The sequence below is a fragment of the Marmota marmota genome, unplaced genomic scaffold (genome assembly GCF_001458135.2).
Source record: "Marmota marmota marmota unplaced genomic scaffold, marMar, whole genome shotgun sequence".
Classification (NCBI taxonomy): Eukaryota; Metazoa; Chordata; class Mammalia; order Rodentia; family Sciuridae; genus Marmota; species Marmota marmota.
Window position 1 is genome coordinate 20,634,967 of NW_026000185.1, and position 21,158 is coordinate 20,656,124.

Here is a 21,158-nt window from a genome sequence, read left to right on the forward strand (position 1 = left end):
GCAGCCCCGCAATGCGAAAAGGAGGGGCGGGGTCTGGATGGGGGCGGGGCTAACCCAGGGGGTGGAGCGAGACCAGGGACTGACTGACTCTGCCGGGGCTCAGGGACTGCAGGCAGGGAGGCCACCGCCAGTCAGTGGGTCTGCGAGTCCCTCGAGTAGTCAGCCTGTGACTCCTCCTCCCCCTTGGCCTTCACAAGAGCCAGCCCACGCCGGGAGCCCGAACGTTAGTGAAAGCGGCTTCAGCCAATGCCCGCCAAGCCGAGGGCAGGCGGACGCAGGCGGGGCCGAGAAGAGCTGTCCGCGCGCTGGTGGTGCTGAAAAGGGCGCTCCCTAAGCGTGGCGAGGGAGACCAGTTGAAGCTGCCTGGCAGCTGGCCGGGGTTGTGTTGTAAGAGAAAGGGTCTCTCCTTTCCAGATCACCCCTTAGACGTTTCACAAACATGGAAACTCGCTGTTTTCCTGCGGGAGGGGAAGGCCCATCTCATCTGAGTTTTTCTGTAAAATGCAAAGGGGAAAGTCCAATGGGGGATCGGGTCGTGGACAGAGGGCATATTGGAGGACCAAACAGGCGCGAACCAAGCTGTGCCGCTCCTTGGCGCCCTGGGAAGAGGAAATTCAGATTCCAGATGTGCTGGAATGGCGGGGGGAGGGGGCCTAATTACTGCTGGGACTGAAGAGTTTCCTTTGCCTCCCCTAGGGGCCGCGGGAGTGAGTATTACGGTCTTGGCTCCTGATCCCTCCTTCCACCATCTGCACTTCCTCCTCCTCCCTCCTCCGCAAATAAATCCCAGGCCCCTCCCTTCTCCCGTCCCCAGGATCTGACGTGGGCTAGACACCTTTCTCAGCTTCTCCCTCCCGCAGCTTCAGTGCCCGAGCTTCGGCTCTCCGGGTTCCGCAACCCCTTCCCCTCCCCGACAAGCCCCGCTAGAGCCCCTTAGGGACCCTCCCCATCCTCAACCCCACCCTAGACCCCCCGGAAGCTGTATTTTCCCTCCCCACTCCCCCGCTTGGGATACAGCCAGCCCGGTGGACCCAGGCGCCCGAACAAGAGGGTAACCTTCGGCCCTCTCGGCCCCACCCCCTCCAGCCGGAGCCGCGCCCCCCTCTACCACGGATCCAGGAGCAGAGGACAGAGATTAAGCAAAAAGGGGTGGACTCCAGGCAACCTCTAGCCCAATTCTGTCCCTCCATCTCAAGGAGCAGAGAAATTGTCTTCCATTGCTGACCTCCAGCAGGAAAACAAAATTAAGGAGAAAGATAAAAGGACACGGAGGAAAAGTGGCAACTAGATTATTTAGGAGAGGCACAGAGGAGAGAAATTGGGGTGAGTCGCCATGGGGACTCCCAAGGCCCAGCACCCACCGCCTCCCCAGCTGCTGTTCCTAATTCTGCTGAGCTGTCCCTGGATTCAGGGTAAGGACAAGAGGGGGTGGGGGTGGACTCCGGGAAGGTCCCCAGCAGAGTCCTCCACCTTCTTTCTCTTAACATCTTGCGTCTTCTGAGCTCGCGGGGGGAGGGGAGGGGCACAACTGATTGGGAAGGGGCAAGCCAGAGCTTTCCGGCTAGTACCTTTAGTCCCTTAACCCTCAATGTTGAGAAGGTGGGGAAATGAACAAGGGAAGCTTTTAGTAGCATCTTAGGGGTTAACCACGGGAAGGAGGGCTGGGGAAGTTGGGGGGATGTCTGCGGAGGCGGCAGAAGCATGCAGGGTACCTGGGTGGGAGATGGAGGGGCTGGGAGAGACGCCAGTTGCTGCACACACAAATGTTCTTGGACATATGGACAAAAACAGATGAACAGAGAGGCATAGTGAGAGACCAGATATTCATATTCAGTCCCCTACTTCGCTCTGACCCCCAGTCAGATTCTAGGGAAAGAGGCAGCGACTGCAGAGAGAGAGAGAGAGAGAGAGAGAGAAGACAGCTACACTGCAGAGACAGAAACCCAGAGAGAAAGCTGGGCACTGCGGAAGCAAGGGCTGCAAGGTGCCTCCAGACCCTTCACAGAGCCCCAGGGTTGGGGAGAGCGCCACTGAGAAGTAAGAAAGGCAGCCTCAAAGCCCCTGCTTGGCCCTGTAGGCGCTGTCCAGGGTTCACAAGAGCTGACATGCTCATGAAGGCCCACACAGCCCTGGCAGTGGAGAGAAAGGAGGTGTAGAGTGTGAGGGGCAGCTGGCAGCTGGGAGTTTCTCCCCTGATCTTGGCTCTCAGCCCAGTCTGGGACCCTCTGAGCCCGTGCAGGCCCATCTGACAAGGAAGCTCTGGAAAAGATCTCTCTGGAGAAGGAAGGGATGTGGGGGAGTGGAGAGGCTCACACAATTTCACCTCCTAGGTCTGCCCCTGAAGGAGGAGGAGGCGCTGCCAGAGCCTGGAAGTGAGGCCCCCACAGTGGCCTCTGAGGCCCTGGCTGAGCTGATCCATGGGGCCCTGCTGAGAAGGGGCCCAGAGATGGGCTATTTGCCGGGTGAGGCCTGCAAATGGGCAGAAATGACATAAAGGCAAAGTGAGAGACATTGGCTTGGGAAGATGGGAGCCAGGACCAAGAAAGAGAAGCAGACAAAGAGAGACTGCAGAGACCCCCCCGAAAGATGAGTGAAACTCAGAGGCAGGCAGTTGAAGAAAAAGTCAAAACTTGGCATTGACAGAACCAGAGAAATAGAAACAGGACGACTAAGAGACAGGAAAAAGACACACAGAAAGATAGATGGAATTCAGAGAACTGAAGTTAGAGAAATGGTAGAACAGAAAGAGGAAATACAAAACTAGCAGATTCCAGTAGATCCAGGATCGTAAAATCAGAGAACATTAGTAATACTAATCAGAAATAAAGAGCTCCAGAGAGAGCAAAACAGAGAAGAGAGAAAGGGGTAACCGAGAGAACCAGATTTGAATGGGGGACAGGGAGAAGCGCTAGGAGACTAAGGGGGCGGGGCCTGGGTGGAGAGAGAAAGAAGGGTCAGCTGTGAAAACTTGGGAAGAGGTGGGGAGTTTGGGTGGGCAAGGTTAAGGGTGGGGGCTTTACTTTGTGGTGGAGTCCCTTAGGGTTCATTACGGGAACCCCTGTTTCCCTCAGCCTTGCTCCTGCCCACCCCCCAACATCCTCCCACCCCCCACAGCACCTCACCCTTCCGCCAGCCAATTTGCTGCTCCTGTGCCTGACTTCCCTTGCACTGTCCCAGGATCTGATCCAGACCCCACACTAGCCACCCCTCCAGCCGGCCAGACACTTGCAGCACCCTTCCTGCCACGGGCCACAGAGCCGGGGACAGGGCCTCTGACAACAGCTGTAACCCCTAAGGGGGTCAGGGGGGCAGGCCCCACCGCACCGGAGCTACTGACCCCGCCCCCAGGAACTACGGCCCCACCCCCTCCTGGCCCCGCCTCCCCAGTCCCGCCCCTCGGGCCTGAGGGAGGAGAGGAGGAGACCACCACTACCATCATCACCACGACAACTGTCACCACTACAGTCACCAGCCCAGGTGAGGCCATGGAAAGGGGATGGGGGTACTGTCCAGGAGCACGGATGTGGGAGAGGAGGATGCCAGGATGGATGGGGAAAGGTCGCCTGGAGCATGTGGATGAAGGGGCTCTGGGTCCAGGTGGGAGAGGAGCTTCTGCTTAATAATGACAAAAGCTAATATTTATATACACTTACTATGTGCCAGGTGCCATTCTATGTCTTCTGTCTATATTACAGTTGGGTAAAGGAGCTCTCAGTACAGGTGGGAGAGAGAGCATTGAATAAAGATGGTGAGGGATGCTGGGGAGAAGACAGATGAGGACCTGTGGAGTTGTTTGGCTGGGAGGGCAAGAACACAGGGCCTCTCTCAATCCCAGCCACTTATATCTCTTTAGTTCTGTGTAATAACAACATCTCCGAGGGTGAAGGGTACGTGGAGTCTCCAGATTTGGGGAGCACTGCCAGCCGCACCTTGGGGCTCCTAGACTGCACATACAGCATCCATGTCTACCCTGGCTACGGCATTGAAATCCAGGTAACTGGACCTAAGCGTATTACTGTGAAACTTCCAATCCCTTTTCTCTGGGCTCAGTGGTGTGCATCGTTTTAGCTGGGAAGCCAGAAAACCAGTATTCTGACTCAGATGGGCCTGTTTTCTGACTCAGATGATCTCAGAAACCCTTCTAGAGTTCTTCAAAATGGGCAACATCCCTGTGGTCTGGGTGGGGTCGCTACGGACTGGGAAAGGGAAGGCAAGGGGAGAGGGCTTAGGGAGCCACTTTCCCCAGGCTGACTTGCCCTGGCCTATGACTGGCTTTTCTAGGTGCAGACACTGAACCTGTCTCAGGAGGAGGAACTCCTGGTGCTGGCTGGTGGGGGGTCCCCAGGACTGGCCCCCCGACTCCTTGCTAACTCCTCCATGCTGGGAGAAGGACAGGTTCTTCGAAGCCCAACCAATCGACTGCTCCTGCACTTCCAGAGTCCACGGGTCCCAAGGGGTGGTGGCTTCAGAATCCACTATCAGGGTGAGGAGTCTGGGGATGCTGGTGGAAGGGCAGGGGCCACATTGGGTATAAGGGACATCTCTGGTGGCCTCCTAAGCACAGAGTATTGAGGAGGAGGTTTCCTCTTGACTAGGACCCTAGGTGGGCAGAGTCCTCAGAAAGACCCATGCACACTTATCTCACACACTCACAGATATGTGCCTAGGTGTACACATATCCAAGTAGCAATTGATCCATTCAACTTAGGGGAAAGAATGAATGAATCAGGTATAAATCTGAATTTAAGGAACTCGGAATCTGTCTAGAGAGATAGTTAAGTAATCAGAGTGATTATGGTTCAATGAAATAAGGGTTATGATGAGATAGGAGAAGCAAATATCAAAAGACCTAGAGCAGGATGACTAAGCTAGGACCCACTGGATGAGTTAGCAAGGGGACAGGTGAAGGAAGAAAAAGAGGGAGACAACTGTCTTTGAAAATAGATGAATGTAAAAGTACACCCCAGGATTCAGAGAGGAGAGAAAATTGACCTCTAGAGAAGATGAAGTCATTTAACATGGAAGATAGAATTGTTCTAGCTGTCTGACCTGAGACAATATACTTAAACATTCTGTGATTCATGATCTCATCTGAAAGATAGGGATCAGAAAATTTAACACACGATATTATTGGGAAGATCCAGTGAGTTGATACAGTACTTTATAACAGTGTCTGGTACATAGTGAGAGCTCAAAAACATCAGTCATTTCCAGGTGCAATGCCATACTCCTGTAATCCCAGCAATTTGGGAGGCTGAAGCAGGAGGACTCAAGTTCAAGGTCAGCCTCAGCAATTTAGCAAGGCCCTAAGCAATTTAGTGAGGCCCTGTCTCAAAAAATAAAAAGGGCTGGGGATGTGCCTCGGTGGTTAAATGCCCCTGCATTCAATCTCCAGTACAAAAAAAAAAAAAATCACTCATTACTATTATAGTCAAAGCACAAAAAGTGGAAAGGGAGAAATGGGTTAAGAGACCAGGTTGGGAGTCAGGTTGGGTTCAGATCATAAAAGGCCTTATCAGCTCATAAGGAATTGAGACCACTTTAACCTGCAGGTGAGAGGGAAACACTAGAAACATTTTAAGCAGGGAAATGACAGTCTCATGTTTGTGATCTAGAAAGTTCCATCTGATTTGTGGGAGCAAAGACAGAGAATATATCATGTGTGACTGCATTCTTGAGCATCCATCCACAGATCTTCTATACATGTGTGTATCCATGCTAACCTGTGTCTACAGGGACCTTCCCACAGTGCAAGTGTATGTTCTAACATACATGCACGCACCAGGCAAAGGGCTCAGCCAGTGTCCCCATTCCAAACACTGCTGTCTTATTCAAGTTCCCTCCCTGTGCTCCTCAGGAACAGAGAGAACTGTCTGTTGGACCAATTCCACCATCATATCATTTCATGGTTTTACCTGGCTGCATGTACCATACGCACCTTATAAGCTTTGCTGACCCCAGATACTTTGTACATCTTACAGGACACGACCCATATCCCTTCCTTATGTCCTCTGCACAGGACCTGCCCCAGGGCACATTGTGCAAGGTAGAAGCATCCACCACCACCAGGCCTATTTGCGGAGAGATCAGGGAGCTAGGGCACATACTTGGTGGTAGGAATTCGGTTATTGGGGAACAAGAGCACACCTGAGATGTTACAAAAATGGCTCCCCAGTGGCTCCTTTAAACATCCACTTCCCGGGAGCTTTGAAAATAGGACTCTTTAGGCTAAATGGAACATTTGGGGAAGCAGGGCTATTGCATAAATTGGCCTTCATTACCTGCCTCCATCTTCCCTGCTTTGCAATTCCTCCAGGCACCTCTGGGAATGAGGCCCTGTTTAAGTCCTTCCTTAACTGCATTAACTGGGGCCTGTAGTCCAGAGTGGCCTCATTATCAATTCCAAAAGGGTCAAAGGCTTTATCACCCTTCATCCAAGTCCGTCAGACTTTCTGTGTAGCTGGGTATGGTGGTGCATGCTATAATCCCAGCAACTCAGGAGGCTGAGGCAGGAAGTTCAAGGCCAACCTCAGCAATTTAGCAAGCCCCTAAGGAACTTAGTGAGACCCTGTCTCAAAATAAAAAAATAAAAAGGGCTGGGGATGTAGCTCAGGGGTTAAGCACCCCTGGGTTCATTTCCCAGTACCCTCCCCCATAAAAAGATGTGCTAAGTACAAACCCCTTTTACCTACCATTGTTTCATTTACTCCTAAGAGCAACCCTGGGAGTTGACACTGTCAGTTCAGTCTCTCAGGAAAGAAGGTTTGTATGAATTTGTCACCCACCTGCAAGTTTATCACAGAGTCAACAATCAGATCTCTAAATTCTTGACTCTCAATCATACATTAATTGAGGCTAAGGGAGAGGTGACTAACATTTTCTGAGTGCCAGGGGATTTGCATGTTTCTTTTATCTAATTTTCAAGCCAATCTTCACTGTTAACAATTATTACCATTAATGAGTGAGAAGCCCCCGGTGGTGAAGTCACTTGCTCAGTCATATAGCTATAAGCTGTGGAGCTAGAACTGGAACCCAGGTCAGCCAGTCTCCAAGTTGATCAGTTAGACTAGGTTTTTATGTGTCTCTATAAATAAGACTTGACTCAGGCTGGGGTGGTGGCTCAGTAGTAGAGTGCTTGCCTTGCACATGTGATGCACTGGTTCGATACTCAGCACCACATAAAAATAACTAAAATAAAGATATTGTGTCCATGTGTAACTAAAAAATATAAGAAAAAAAGACTTGACTCAGTCTCATAGTAACAATAGACAATGACTAATATGATGGTAAAATTTGAATATGAAATTGTGTATAGGCAAGAAAGAAAGTAAATGTTGGAGGCAAGAGGGGTCAGGAAGTCTTCCTGGAATCCTGGAAGGGGTGGTACTTAAGTTAGTTTTTCTTTTTCTTTTCTTTTTTTTTTTTTTTGTAACAGAGATTGATCCCAGGGGCACTTAACCACTGAGCCACATCCCCACCCTTTTTATTTTTTAGTCTGAGACAGGGACTCACTAAGTTACTGGGGTCCTCACTAACTTGCTGAGGCTGACTGAATTTGGGATCCTCCTGCCTCAGCCTCCTGAGCCACTGGGATTATAGGTATACACCACCACACCTGACTTGAGTTACTCTTTGAAAGATAAGAGCCCAGAATGGGCTTTGTAGTAGGGGCACAATTGTGAGCAAAAATATGGTGGTGGGACAGTAAAGAGTCACAAAGGTGTTGAATAGGACACCCGGGTCTCAAGTGCTGACACAAAAGTGCTGAGCGGGATGCAGCCGTGGAAGGGGTTTGGATGTCAATCCAAAGCATTCGGACTTGATTCTGTTGGTCACGGAGAAGCTAACAACTATGAAAGCCCCTGTATTCTAAAAGACGGTTTTTATAACTGTCTATCTCAGTAGACTATAGACTCCTGAAGGGCAAGGACTGAATCTTTTTCTCCTCCTCTCTGTCCCGACAACCTGGCCAAGAAAGAGCTTATTGAATTTTGAAATATGGAGAGGTAGGTCTCTTACAGACTCACTGAGGGCTGGAGAGCAAAGAAGGGCAAGAGCTCAGGCAGGCAAATGGGCATCTCCCAAGCCCCCTGCTCACCAGAGACTGCCCCTCCAGCTTTGGCTCACTTCCTCCAGGAAGCCCTCCTTGATGATCTCTGCTAAGTTCCTGTCAGGATCAGATTCAGAATCATTGACTAACAACTGACTTTCTATTGAATTCTATTTTATTCTTGCTTCTGTGAGAATTTCAAGTGACTTTCAAAAAGAATGCAAACAATACAATTATATAGAATAAGTAAGGGGTAAACCGCATCAGAGAATGATTATTAGAGTTACAAAAAAAAATAGGCCAGGCATGGTGGCACATGCCTGTAATCAAAGTGACTGCAGAGGCTGAGGCAAGAGGATGGCAGGTTCAAGGCCAACTTAAACAACTTAGCAAGACCCTGTCTCAAAATTAAAAATTAAAAGGATTGGGCCAGATGCTAGCACATTTCTATAATCCCAGCAGCTGGGGAGAGGATCACCAAGTTTGAGGCCAGCCTTAGCAACTTAGCAAGTTCCTATCTCAAAAGGAAAATAATTTTTTAAAAGGGCTGGGAATGTAGCTAAGTGGTACAGTATCCCTTGGCAATCTTCAGTACCAGGAAAAAAACAAAACAGAACAAAAACATGAGTTGACAAGTCAGTGTTGCTAAGGACAAGCCTTAATCTTGTTCCCAGCTTCCTAGTAGCTAGTGCAAAAAGGGAAGTTATGCAGTTCTTACTACAAGAAAGGAAAACCAGATTTTCAAAGAAAGCAAAGCTTTCCATAGCACTTCATTTTCATTAGAGAATGTGTTCAGGGAACACTGAGTATAAAGATCTTTAATTACCAAATAGTCAAGATCCTTAAAGAAATTTCATGTCAATTAGTAAATTGGAGCCTCAATTTCCACATCTGGAAAATGGGTAACACAGTTTCTCTTGTCTACCTCAAAAGTACTGCACGTAGTTACTTGGGAAGCTAAATTAGCTCTGCAAATATTGTTTGTTATTCTTAGAGCTGGATGGAGTTTGAAATAGTCAATTGATTTACCTGAGGCCACATAGCCAGTGGGTCCAGAATAACATCTTTGTTTTTTTAATCTTTTATTTTTTATTCCAATTTGTTATATATGACAGCAGAATGCATTACAGTTCATATTACACATATAGAGAACAATTTTTCATATCTCTGGTTGTATACAAAGTATATTCACACCATTCATGTCTTCATACATGTACTTAAGGGAATGATGTCCACCTTCAGAATAACATCTTTGAGCCTCAGTTACCTCATCTATAAAATGGAGGCCAAAATGGGCAAATTACAAAGATCAGAGGAGATGAAATGGCTTCTTCATGAGACAGGGAACCTGTGTAAGGAGCTCATATTCTTCAGTGCGGACCCCATTATACAGCCTGACTGTGTCTCCTGGGAAAGTGCTGGGGGACTGCTGTAGAGGGTGACATGAACAATGGATCCTCCTTCTCCCTGTTCTTCCTGGTTCAGCCTACCTCCTGAGCTGTGGCTTCCCTCCCCGGCCGGCCCATGGGGATGTCAGTGTGACAGATCTACACCCTGGTGGCACTGCCACCTTCCACTGTGATTCCGGCTACCAGCTGCAGGGTGAGGAGACTCTCATCTGCCTCAATGGCACCCGGCCAGCCTGGAATGGAGAGCCCCCTAGCTGCATGGGTGAGTCTCTGCCATAAGAGTTGGGGGCTTCTTTTCTGGGAACCTCACTGGGAGAGTCCGTTTGTAGAAGTCTCTGTCTTTAGGAAAAACTCATCCTGAAGGGGTTTCTTTTCTGAAGAGTCCCTCTCCTTTGGCATCCCTCGGGAGTTCTTCCCACTGAGGATTCTATCCTTAGAACCTCCATTCTTGGGTATTCTCCCTCTTGGGATGGCTCTTCTTTCTTTGGAGAGCCCTCATCCTGGAGGAAGCCATTCTTGGGGTCCATCTCTGGTGGTTCTCTCTCCTGGAGAGTCTTCCTCCTGTGATCTCCCATCCTGTGGAGTCCTTATTCTGGGAATTCCCATCTTGAACGTCTCCCATCTGGGAGTTTCAATTTGGGGGATTCCCATAACTCACAGTTACAGGGTGTCCCTGTTCAGGGAATCTTCATTTTAGCAGACTCTTCATTCTGGAGGTCGTCCAACCAAGGAGAGTCCATCCAATGGGGGAGGGGTCCTATTTCAGGCCTGGTTCCCCTCTTCAGTGATGCCCTGGAGAAGGTCCCGCCCCCTGGAGTGCATTCATGGGGTAGAGACCATCCCTGGCCCAACCCAAAGATGTAGATGCAAAAGTTCTGAAGATGCCCTGAGAAAGGCTGAGGCCCCAAGGAGAAGAACAAGTCACCTTAAGCTGGTCTTAACCTGCCCTCCTCTGCCCACAGCATCCTGTGGTGGCACCATCCACAATGCTACACTGGGCCGCATCGTGTCTCCTGAGCCTGGGGGAGCCGCAGGGCCTAACCTCACCTGCCGTTGGGTCATTGAAGCAGCTGAGGGACGCCGGCTGCACTTGCACTTTGAGAGGGTCTCGCTGGATGAGGACAATGACCGGTGAGGGTCTGGGCCTTGAATCAGAGGTCCCTACCTAGGGGAAGTAGGGAGGCTACGGTGGGGAGTCAGATCTGAGCTGGATCCATGTTGAAATATGTATGAAACAGAGTTTAATCCTAACCATTTCTTAGGGAATGTAGCTGGGCAACCTTGGATGAATCAGCTAACTTCTGTAACTCAATTTTTTATCTGTAGAATAAAGATGGTATCACTCTACAGGCATAATTAATAAATTAATTAAGATATGCAAAGTAGCTGGGCACAGTGGCACACACCTGTAATCCCAGTGGCTTGGGAGGCTGAGGTAGGAGGATCACAAGTTCAAAGCCAGCCTCAGCAACTTAGTGAGGCCCTAAGCAACTCAGCAAGACCCTGTCTCTAAATAAAATATAAAAAGGGCTGGGGATGAGGCTTGGTGGTTCAGCGCCCGTGGGTTCAATCCCTTGTGCCAAAAAAAAAATATATATATATATATATGGGGGGGGGCTGGGGATTTAGCTCAGTGGTTAAGCACCCCTGTGTTCAATCCCCATACCATATGTATATATTTAGAGAGAGACAGACAGACAGACAGTCAGAACTTGGGATGGTGGTGCCTAGAACACAATAAGCACTATAATATGAAAGTGTTTGCTCTCATCGTCTTCATTATTATTCTTTATCTAGTATCCTGGTATCCCAGCTCTGCCACTACTTGCTCTGTGCTCTTAGGCAGGTTACTTAATTTGTATGCCTCCATATCCTCGTCTATAAAATGAAGGGTAATAATGGTATCTGACTCAAGGGTTCTTATGAAAATTAAACAAGATAAAATGCATAAGGGCTTAGAAGAATGCATGGCATATGGTTAATGTTTGATAATAGTGGCTGTAAAGATAAGCTTGGAGAGCAGATAAGAGGTGGGGTAGCTGCTGAAGTTCCTGGCCACCTTTTGTCCACCCCAGGCTGATGGTGCGCTCTGGGGGCAGTCCCCTATCTCCTGTGATCTATGACTCTGACATGGATGATGTCCCAGAGCGTGGTCTCATCAGTGACGCCCAGTCCCTCTATGTGGAGTTGCTCTCAGAGACGCCTGCTAATCCCCTGCTGCTCAGCCTCCGATTTGAAGGTAATAGTCCCGCTTCCCCACTGGACACTAACTTCTGCACCTTCTCTTTCTGGCATAAGCACATACTCCCTCCCTGCTCATCTCGGTGGTTAGATCCCTGAAACCTGACTTGTCTTTCCACCCCAAAACGACAAAGATCCCTTCATAAGAATCCCTTCTCACTGGGCATGGTGGCACACACCTGTAATCCCAGCAGCTCGAGAGGCTGAGGTAGGAGGATCATGAGTTCAAAGCCAGCCTCAGTGAGACCCTATCTCTAAATAAAATATAAAACAGAGATGTGGCTCAGTGGTTGAGTGCCCCTGAGTTCAATCCCCAGTACCCCTACCCCCCAAAAAAAGGATCCCTTCTCACTCCCCGAGGTAGCCTTTTCTGATTAAGCTTCATGTATGGCTGGATCCAGTTACACAGCCAAGGAACCAGTTATCTCAGTCTCTCAGTTCTTTGCTATTTTGCATTGGCTTCATTCTCAGGTAGGCTTTCCCTGTGATGGACCTAGCTGCAGACTTTCATACTGCCTACCTAGTAACTCCATCAGAGAAAGTGGAAGCTCATATCTTTCCTGACAGCTTCAGTAACAATGCCAGAAAAGGCTCTCATTGACCTGGTTAAGGTCTTGTGCCTTTGCCTGAGCCAATCACTGTGGCTAAGGGCAGATGGTGTTATGATTGACAGTTTAGCCTCATGTGGCCATTTATGGTTGGCTCCAACTGAACTGCTTGGGCTGGAAGGCATGTTTTTCAAAATGAAAATAAAGGTGACTTTAAGAGAAAAGGAGGGACAGGTAGAAACAAGGTCAGTGGCTGGCCATGGGAGAAGAGGTATTTAATCTTGGTCTTAAAGGATGGAAGGTAATTTAGAAGAAGCTGGAGGAAAAAGCAGCTCAGGTGAATGGAATAGTGGGGGCAAAGGGGAGGAGGTAGAGAAGTGCTTGGTATGTTTGGGAAACAGGATTTCGAGGTGGCTGCAGCAGAAGATTTCTCTGAACAGTATCAGGAGAGAGATAAAGAGAAATGCTCAGAGATGTGGGGGACTAGTTTCTAGTATGAATCATGAGAGAAATGGAATTGGCACCGGCCCTGATGGATCGGTAAGATTTGGACATGATTCCTTATCAGTTCAAGTAACATTGAAATAAAAGAGTGAATCTGCAGGAAAAAAAAATAAATACAGGATAGATTGTGAAAGTACTGAAGTGCAAAGATCTCTGTCTTTTGGTGACAGTCTCCAGCTGTGAGGCCTGCCTCCACATATGTGAACCACTGCTGCTCCGTGAGAGTCAGATCCCCCATCTGTATCATAAGGCTCTGACGTCATACCTCACAGGTAGTTTTGCAGCTAAGATGTCAGGTGGACAGAAACAAGAATGTCCTACAAATATTCCTTTTTGCTGACTTAGTCCAAAGTAAAAACTGAGCAGCTTTTGCCTTAGCTGCAATTTTGGATTCTAGCAACAGCATGGATGATCAGAATCCAACTGTTATTTTTGAGAAGAGAACACACCTACGCAGGCCTGTTCCCCACCCCCACCCACTTGCAGTTCCAAGAGCCACGTGTCTGTGGCTGGGAACCAAACCATCTGGGTTGGAGACTTGGTGCTGCCATTACCTGCTGAGTGACCTTGGGCGTGTGGCTGTGTGGCTGTGGACCTCCTCATCTGTAGAATAGTGGCTGGGATTTGACTAGTCTAGGGGTTTCCCTCCAAAGGCCATTGAGGCAATATAAATGTGTGAGTGAAGAATGCTCTGGGTTTTGACATTGGGGACTGAAAGCTAAGCCCAAGAGCAGTTCATTTTTTAAAAAACCCACTGAGTGGCCAAACACCTGAATTCAGTCCCAGATCCCAGATCGAGGTCTGAGACCTATCCTAATGCTTAAATTTATTTTATTTTCCTTTCCTTTCCTTGTGGTGCTGGGGACAGCACCCAGGTCCTCACACATGCTAGGCAAATGCTCTACCCCTAAGCCACATCTTCAGCCCACTCACTCTTAATGCTTAATTTTTGTGATGGATTCCTCCCTAGCCTTTGAAGAGGATCGCTGCTTCGCCCCTTTCCTGGCACATGGCAACGTTACTACCACAGACCCTGAGTACCGCCCAGGGGCACTGGCCACCTTCTCATGCCTCCCAGGATATGCTCTGGAGCCTCCAGGGCCCCCCAATGCCATTGAATGTGTGGATCCCACAGAACCTCACTGGAATGACACAGAACCAGCCTGCAAGGGTGAGCCCTCCACACCCTACAAGGTCCCTCAGACTACCCGCTGAACCAGGGTCCCCAGGAAGTCCATTTGGGAAGGAGACCTGCATATTCAAACCTAGTAAAGCCAAGCCCTGAGGAAATTCCTGTCCTCTCAGAGGCTGTTTTCTAGGCTGAATAATTGACAGGCTTGTGACCAAATTCAGAGCTCATAAATCCAGATGTCTTCAGCAGCTGGAACCAGAGTTGGACTGAGTTATGGATTGGGTGTGTAAGTTTGTGAGTGTGCAGGGTTAAGAGCAAGGCTGAAGATTGGGTACAAGATCTAGATGTGGCGAGAAACAGGTGGGTCATTGATACTGGGAAACATGAGTGATCTGGTGGTGCACACCCCTGGGAGTGGTGAAGACCTTTGCAAATGGAGACTGTGTGCCCTTGTGGGTCCTAAACCTCACACCTCTTCTTCCCTAAGCCATGTGTGGAGGGGAGCTGTCAGAGCCAGCTGGTGTGGTCCTCTCTCCCGACTGGCCCCAGAGCTACAGCCCCGGCCAGGACTGCGTGTGGGGCATGCACGTCCAGGAAGAGAAGCGCATCTTGCTCCAAGTTGAGATGTATGTTTGGGTCCTGAAGAGGGTATGATGGGGGTGGGTTCCCTAAGCGGGGCACTAGCATCCTGAGCCTGGCTGGCTCTTCTATATCAACATGGATTATGGTCCTGTGAAAGAGACCACTAAGGGTTCAGGATGGGATGGGAAACCTAGGGCCAAATCACTTATTAGCCAGGTGACCTTGGACAACTAGAGGGGTAATGCAGCCCTCCTCAAGGGCTCTGTCTGGTGTCTGTCACTCTGGAGGTGTCTGAGGCTGCCCCTGGAGCTATTTCCAGAGACCCAGGCCCAGACTGTTGGATCATCACCGGCACCCAAGGTGGGCGTGGGTGTGGGGAGAATCCAGTGAGCTGATTTGATATGAGGTGGTCTTGTGAATGGACAGAACCAGAAGTGGGCGTGGCCCCCGAAGCAGGTACTTAAGCCCACCAAGTGGATTGAGGGGTAGCAAAGAGTGTGGTCTATGATTCATCATAGCTGTAGCTGGGCGTCCCAAGGTGATGGAGGAGGGACTGGGGAGTGGGGGAGGGACTGGAGAGTGGGTGGAACTAGTAATGAGCAAGGCTGGGGATTTGGAAGAGGGAAATGGGAGAAGCCATAGAACCGGTGGGACCTAGAGCGACTAGCATAGAAGAAATTCAAGATTGCTCAAAACTAAGTCTGTGCCAGACCTGGGAGAGGGGAATATGCGGCAGGGCTGGAAAGTAGGTGGATTACTAATGAACAAAGTTAGGGATTGGGCAGAACCAGATGGCAGGGACCAGTCGTTGCTCCGTCTTATAATCTGATCCCATTCCCTGCAGCTTGAATGTGCGTGAAGGGGACATGTTGACACTTTTCGATGGGGATGGTCCCAGCGCCCGTGTCCTGGCTCAGTTGCGGGGACCTCAGCCACGTCGTCGCCTCCTCTCCTCTGGGCCCGACCTCACACTCCAATTCCAGGCACCTCCTGGGCCCCCAAATCCGGGCCTGGGCCAGGGCTTTGTATTACACTTCAAAGGTACACAGGGATAGGGACCCCGAGATGGGTAGAGTTCCGGGAGGTCAGAGGTCCCAAGTGAGGGCACTGGAGTCAAGCCACCCAGGCTGGAAAGGGCACCCTGAATCAAAGGGCAGCCCCCAAACTCAATCTCTCCCCTGCAGAGGTCCCGAGGAACGACACTTGCCCTGAGCTGCCGCCTCCCGAGTGGGGCTGGAGGACAGCGTCCCACGGGGACCTGATTCGAGGCACCGTGCTCACTTACCAGTGTGAGCCTGGCTACGAGCTGCTGGGCTCTGACATTCTCACCTGTCAGTGGGACCTGTCCTGGAGCGCTGCTCCACCTGCCTGCCAAAAGAGTGAGCTAGACCCTGCCCTGTCCTCTGTGGGCCCCATCCCAACCTCTGGGTTTCTCCCCTTGGCTTGGACCCTGCTCCCTCCCTTTCCTTTTTGGGGTCCCTGTACTGCCTGGGTTCCACCCTTGGCTCCTGCCTGAATCTTCTTCAGGCCCTGCCCCTGTTCAGGTCCAACGCCTCCATTCAGGACCCCTCTGGTTCCTGCTTTTATTTTCTCTGGGCTGCATCTCTCTGTTTCACAGACCAGGACTCTGCCAGGATTTCCTGAGTCGACTGCATTGTTTCACGGCCCCACCCACTTCCTCTCTTGATCCCACCTCTGCCGAGTCTGAGTCCCACCCCTCCCAGGTTCTGCCTGGGCTCCATCCTATCCCCTCTTGGTTCTGTTCTAAGCTGGCCACAGGCTCTCAGTTCCAAACGGATGACATTGTGGGAAGTCCCATTGCTAAGACCAAGGCTTGTCCAAGTACCTGGTTTACTTCAATGCAGTCACTGAGGCCCTCTGCTGGGTCAGGATTATGGGATTCTGGTCCCTCCCTACCCTGGCCATTCTCTCAGCCTGGGAGGGGGACAGATACCTAAACAACTCAGGACATTATAAAGTAGTAGCCATAGGGTGGCTCGGTCAAGGTACTTACCATCTCTGAGCCTTGGCTTCCTCATGGGTGAGGTGGGAGTGGGGTTGGGAAGAGCATGTGGAGGTCAGGTTTTCACACGGGGCTGTGGGGTAAACTGTGAGTGAGTAGTAGTGGCTTTAAGGATAAAGCAGCTTTGTGGGAAGAGTGGTGGGTTAATTCTCCCAGGGATGGTGCCAATTTCAGAGGAGGTGACATTTAAAGAAGCTGGGAGTGTGCATCTTTTAGAAGAGCAGAAAGGGGTGGCTTTTTTTTTTTTTTCTTTTTCCTTTTTTTAAATTTCAGACAGGGCCTTGCTAAGTTGCTGAGGCTTGCTTTGAACTTGCCATCCTCCTGCCTCAGCCTCCCCAGCCACTGAGATTGCAGGTTTGGGCCACAGTGCCCAGTAAGGGGTAGCATCTTCTCACTTTTTCAAAATTTTGGGAAGCCTGCTACAAAGATGTAGGATTGTTGGTCTTCCACATGGCCCCTGGGACGGTGGAGATGGTGAGATCAGTGGACTGGACACAAGGAAAACTGTCTAGTTGATGTGGCACCCCAGATCTGGAATGCTGGGCATACAGGCTGAGGTGGGCTGGCCCAGCTGAGACTCAGGAGAGTCTCAAGCTGAGACCCACATCTCTGTATCTCTGTCAAGTGCTTCATGGCTGTGTCTCTGAGCAGATTCCAGCTCAGATGATTCTGGCTAGAGTGCTAAGTTCTGGGCCCCAAGAGAAAGGACAGTGACATTGACTTGTTTGGATTATCAGGGTTAAATATTATGTTTGTAAAATACTTATCAGGGTGCCTGGCACGCGTTTTTATGTACAATAAATGACTATGATTATGATCTTACACAATAGGGTTGTAAACTCAAATGCAAGCTGTATAAGTGAGCAAAGCCACTGGGCATAATGAGAATGTGGGGAGCCAGGTGTGGTGGTACAAGCCTGTAATCCAAGCAACTCAGGAGGATCACAAGTTCAAGGCCAGCCTTAGCAACTTAGCAAGGCCCTAAGCAATTTAGTGAGATACTGTCTCAGAATCGCAGAGTAAAAAATAAAGAAGTCTTGGGGGTGTAGCTCAGTAGTAGAGCCCCTCAATTTAACCCTCAGTACCATAAAAGAAAAAAAAAAAGAAACTGAGAGATAGGCTGCTGTCCTGCCTGGTGATCTGCCACGCTGGGTTGACAATGCTGGGATTTAGCTGGCATGTTCTGGTGTTGTGATTAAATATTTTGAATTTTACCCCAGGATTGGGTTGCCCAATCACCCTGTTTTCCAAAAAAGCCCAAAACATATGGAATTAAATTTTTCTAATTCACGCCCTCTTCCTTCTGAGGAATTCACAGGAGGTGGGAGGGGGTTGTTTAGCAGAGATGGCCTGACGTGCAGGCCTCTCCCAGCCCTAAGTTCCAGGTAGATCTTTTAAGGCCCTCATTCCCCCTGATCTTGCTCTTCTGCCACCAGTCATGACTTGTGCTGACCCTGGTGAGATCACCAACGGGCACCGGACGGCCTCAGACGCTGGCTTCCCTGTTGGCTCCCATGTCCAGTACCGCTGTCTGCCAGGGTACAGCCTGGAGGGGGCAGCCGTGCTTACCTGCTATAGCCGAGACACAGGCACACCCAAGTGGAGCGACCGGGTCCCCAAGTGTGCCTGTGAGTCTGGGGAACCTCCAGGAAGGGGGCTGGGTAACTTTGGCAACAGTCTGCAGGCCCTTGCTGGGCCTGCGCAGTAACACCACTGGCATGTTGACTGGCCTGCTCCCTGCAGTGAAGTATGAGCCGTGCCTGAACCCCGGCGTTCCAGAGAATGGCTACCAGACCTTGTACAAGCATCACTACCAGGCTGGCGAGTCTCTGCGCTTCTTCTGCTATGAAGGCTTTGAGCTCATCGGCGAGGTCACCATCACCTGTGTGCCGGGCCACCCCTCACAGTGGACCAGCCAGCCCCCGCTCTGCAAAGGTGCCTGGGCAGACAGAGCAGGAGGGGCACGTCAGTGTCCAGGGACTGACAGGGCTGGGAAAGTTGGATAGAAAATTCAAGACCAATGGGTGACCCCACTGAGCTCCCTCTTCTCTTCCTGTGGGCTCATCCTCACAGGCATGTCCAGAAGTGCTGAGGAAATCTGAGGTCACAGAATTATCTCAAGGGATGTAGTAGAGGGGGCCTTGGTTTGGAAGTCCTTTGCCCACTCTGGATAGGTCTCAGTGTCCCCATCGCTGACGAATTCTAAAGACCTGGTTGGCTCAGAATGTTCAGGAACCTTGAACCTCAGGGGTCTGGAGAAGGAAGACGGCCCTGCCGGGATCAGTCCTCTCTCCCCCACCAAGGGAGCAAAGGGCAGAGAAACAGGCTGTCCAGCCCAGCCCCACTGGGCTCTGACCCTTTACCCAGCCTCCTTCCCTCCCTGGCTCAGACCCCGTCCCCCTCCCCCTCCTCTCCCTGCAGTGGCCTATGAGGAGCTCCTGGACAACCGAAAACTGGAAGGTCAGTGAGGGCAAGGTGGAGGCCCAGGCCTGGCCAGGTCGGGAGGGCAAGGCAGAGGCCGGGGGTAGAAGGCCAGGCCCCGGAGGGGTGAGGCCCAGGGTTCAGGGCCCAGGGCAGGAGGCTGGGAGAGCCCAGGACTGGGCCCAGCATCTGCTCACTGGCCTCTCCTCCTCCCCCAGTGACCCAGACTACAGACCCATCGCGGCAGCTGGAGGGTGGGAACCTCGCCTTGGCCATCCTGCTACCCCTCGGCTTGGTCATTGTCCTTGGCAGTGGCGTTTACATATACTACACCAAGTAAGTACCCTACCCAAGGAACTGCCCTCTGGGGCAAATGTCATGCATGCAAGCCCAGGTGAGAGGAGCTTAAGGTCTCACCTGCTGATAAAACCCTCTCTGTTCCTTCCTTTTCCAGGCTCCAGGGAAAATCCCTGTTTGGTTTCTCAGGCTCCCACTCCTACAGCCCCATCACGGTGGAGTCAGACTTCAGCAACCCGCTGTATGAAGCTGGGGTGAGCCCCTCCCCTTCCCCTGCAGTGCCACATCTCTCAGCTCCCCCCAGGACTCCATAACCTTCTCTAAAATCTCTGTGATCTCTTTTTGGGAACTTTAAACTCAGCTGCCTACAAAAGGCCATGCCAATGAGCAAAGCAAGCTGTGTGTGAACAATAGGGAGTGGTGGGGACTATGGCCAACTGGAGAAATGGTGCCCATCCAAAGGCTACAGCTATAACCCATAGTGGACACTTAGGCCCAGTTGCCAAATCCTCCAACTATTCAAGACAACTCAGAAATTCAGATTTTTATGTTGTTTTTTTAAGACATGAAAGGATGAACCAAATAAATCCATTGTCCAGATTCAGCCTCATTCTCCCCTTGTGACCCCCCAGCCCCCTATGATCAATGTTACTTTAAAAACCAAGGGTCTTTCCCCCTCCTCGTCCATGCCTCCTCCCATTTTTCCACCCCTTCCACTTCCATCTCGCTTCAACAACTGATCTGATCTCTCTGTCTTCAGGATACACGGGAGTATGAAGTTTCCATCTGAATGCCAAGACTAAGGCTGCAGGACCCAGGACACCCGTTCCCTTCTCATTCAGGGCAGTGGGGAGCACAGGACCTGGTCTCTGGCTCCTGGCTTCCCTCCTCCCTGTTGTGTAAATAATCTCCCTGTCCCACAAGGGGGTTTTGATGGCCCTGGAGACCCTACAGTAAATAAACCAGCATCCTGCCGCCCAAAGGCTCCTTTTCTCAGTTGCCAAACAAGGGGCCTGCCCCCTGCCCTACTGGCTTTTGGACCCTGGGAGTGGAACTCAGTGCCCTTGCAACTCTTGGGACCCCCTCCCACCCAGGGCACCCCTGAAGGACTGCCCCAACTGCTCTACTGTTCCCTTGGCCTTGTAGGCTTCTCTCCTCCCAGATGCCTAACTCCTGGGCCTTGGAGGGTGAGAAGAGGAAGGATGAGGGGGACAGCTGGGCCAAAGCCCCTCCCTGTTCCTGCTGTGTCCCGAACCCACAATTTCTCCACCTTTGCTTCTGGATTTTTGTTTTTGAGCAATAAATGGAAAATCATCACTTGTAACTGGGCTGGTCAGGGGTATGGGAAGGTGGGCCACAAAATATTAGAGATGGTGATGGTGATCTTTCTGGAGAGAGGCTTGGGGAAGGGGAAATATTTGGAAAACAGACAGAAATCAAAACTTGGCAGGTCAATGTCACAGGCACTGGCCTGGCCTCAAAAAGTCCTGACTTTTGGCTCAGCCTCTGGAAGACTGGCTGGGACTTCTAGACTCTCCAGCAGGCCTTGAGGTTACTGGACAGGTGACAGTCGCTACCCCTCTCTGCTCACTGTAAGGCAGGAGGCAGACAACTCTGTTTGCTTCATGACCAATTTATCTCAACTTCAGTGCCCTTGAGAGTTCATGTAAACCATTACCTCCCCTAGTGTTTTGCATTTGCAGAATTCCTGCTGTGACGTGCCTACTTAGCCTGAGTTTATAGGTATCCTTTTCTTCTATAATATCCAATCTACTTTTGAATATTATAAGCAATTTACAGCATTTTTGTTTCTATGCTGGCAAACAAACTCAAGGGCTCTACTATGCAAAGCATGCGCTCTACCACCCCCAGCCCAATTTTATTTATTGTAGTAAGGGAGGCTGAACCCAGGGGGACTATTCCACTGATATATATCCTAAAGTCTTTTTGT

At 50.5% G+C, this 21,158-nt stretch overlaps 1 protein-coding gene across 3 annotated transcripts; it reads left to right on the plus strand.

Moving 5' to 3' along the window:
• The first annotated feature begins 815 nt into the window (after nt 1–815).
• On the plus strand, nt 816–20,531 carry Sez6l2 (seizure related 6 homolog like 2). Of its 3 annotated transcripts, XM_015490662.2 has the most exons (18): nt 816–1,412; nt 2,331–2,462; nt 3,178–3,477; nt 3,854–3,993; nt 4,282–4,483; nt 9,536–9,721; nt 10,422–10,590; nt 11,535–11,698; nt 13,723–13,923; nt 14,372–14,510; nt 15,311–15,507; nt 15,651–15,845; nt 17,926–18,117; nt 18,233–18,424; nt 18,911–18,949; nt 19,129–19,246; nt 19,365–19,461; nt 19,968–20,531. In XM_015490662.2, the coding sequence occupies exons 1-18, from the start codon at nt 1,334–1,336 to the stop codon at nt 19,995–19,997; spliced, it is 2,772 nt and encodes a 923-aa protein (XP_015346148.1). In that variant the 5' UTR covers nt 816–1,333; the 3' UTR covers nt 19,998–20,531. The 3 variants fall into 3 exon arrangements, with proteins under 3 accessions (XP_015346148.1, XP_048645727.1, XP_048645728.1); XM_048789770.1 differs by lacking the exon at nt 18,911–18,949; XM_048789771.1 differs by lacking the exon at nt 2,331–2,462.
• The last annotated feature ends 627 nt before the right edge of the window (nt 20,532–21,158 follow it).

Excerpts from the sequence above, each read along its gene's own strand:
- Sez6l2 (XM_015490662.2), top strand. The coding sequence starts at position 1,334 with ATGGGGACTCCCAAGGCCCAGCACCCACCGCCTCCCCAGCTGCTGTTC. Across the intron at positions 2,463-3,177 it reads AGAGATGGGCTATTTGCCGG|GATCTGATCCAGACCCCACA; the intron begins GTGAGGCCTGCA and ends GCACTGTCCCAG. Across the intron at positions 11,699-13,722 it reads GCTCAGCCTCCGATTTGAAG|CCTTTGAAGAGGATCGCTGC; the intron begins GTAATAGTCCCG and ends ATTCCTCCCTAG.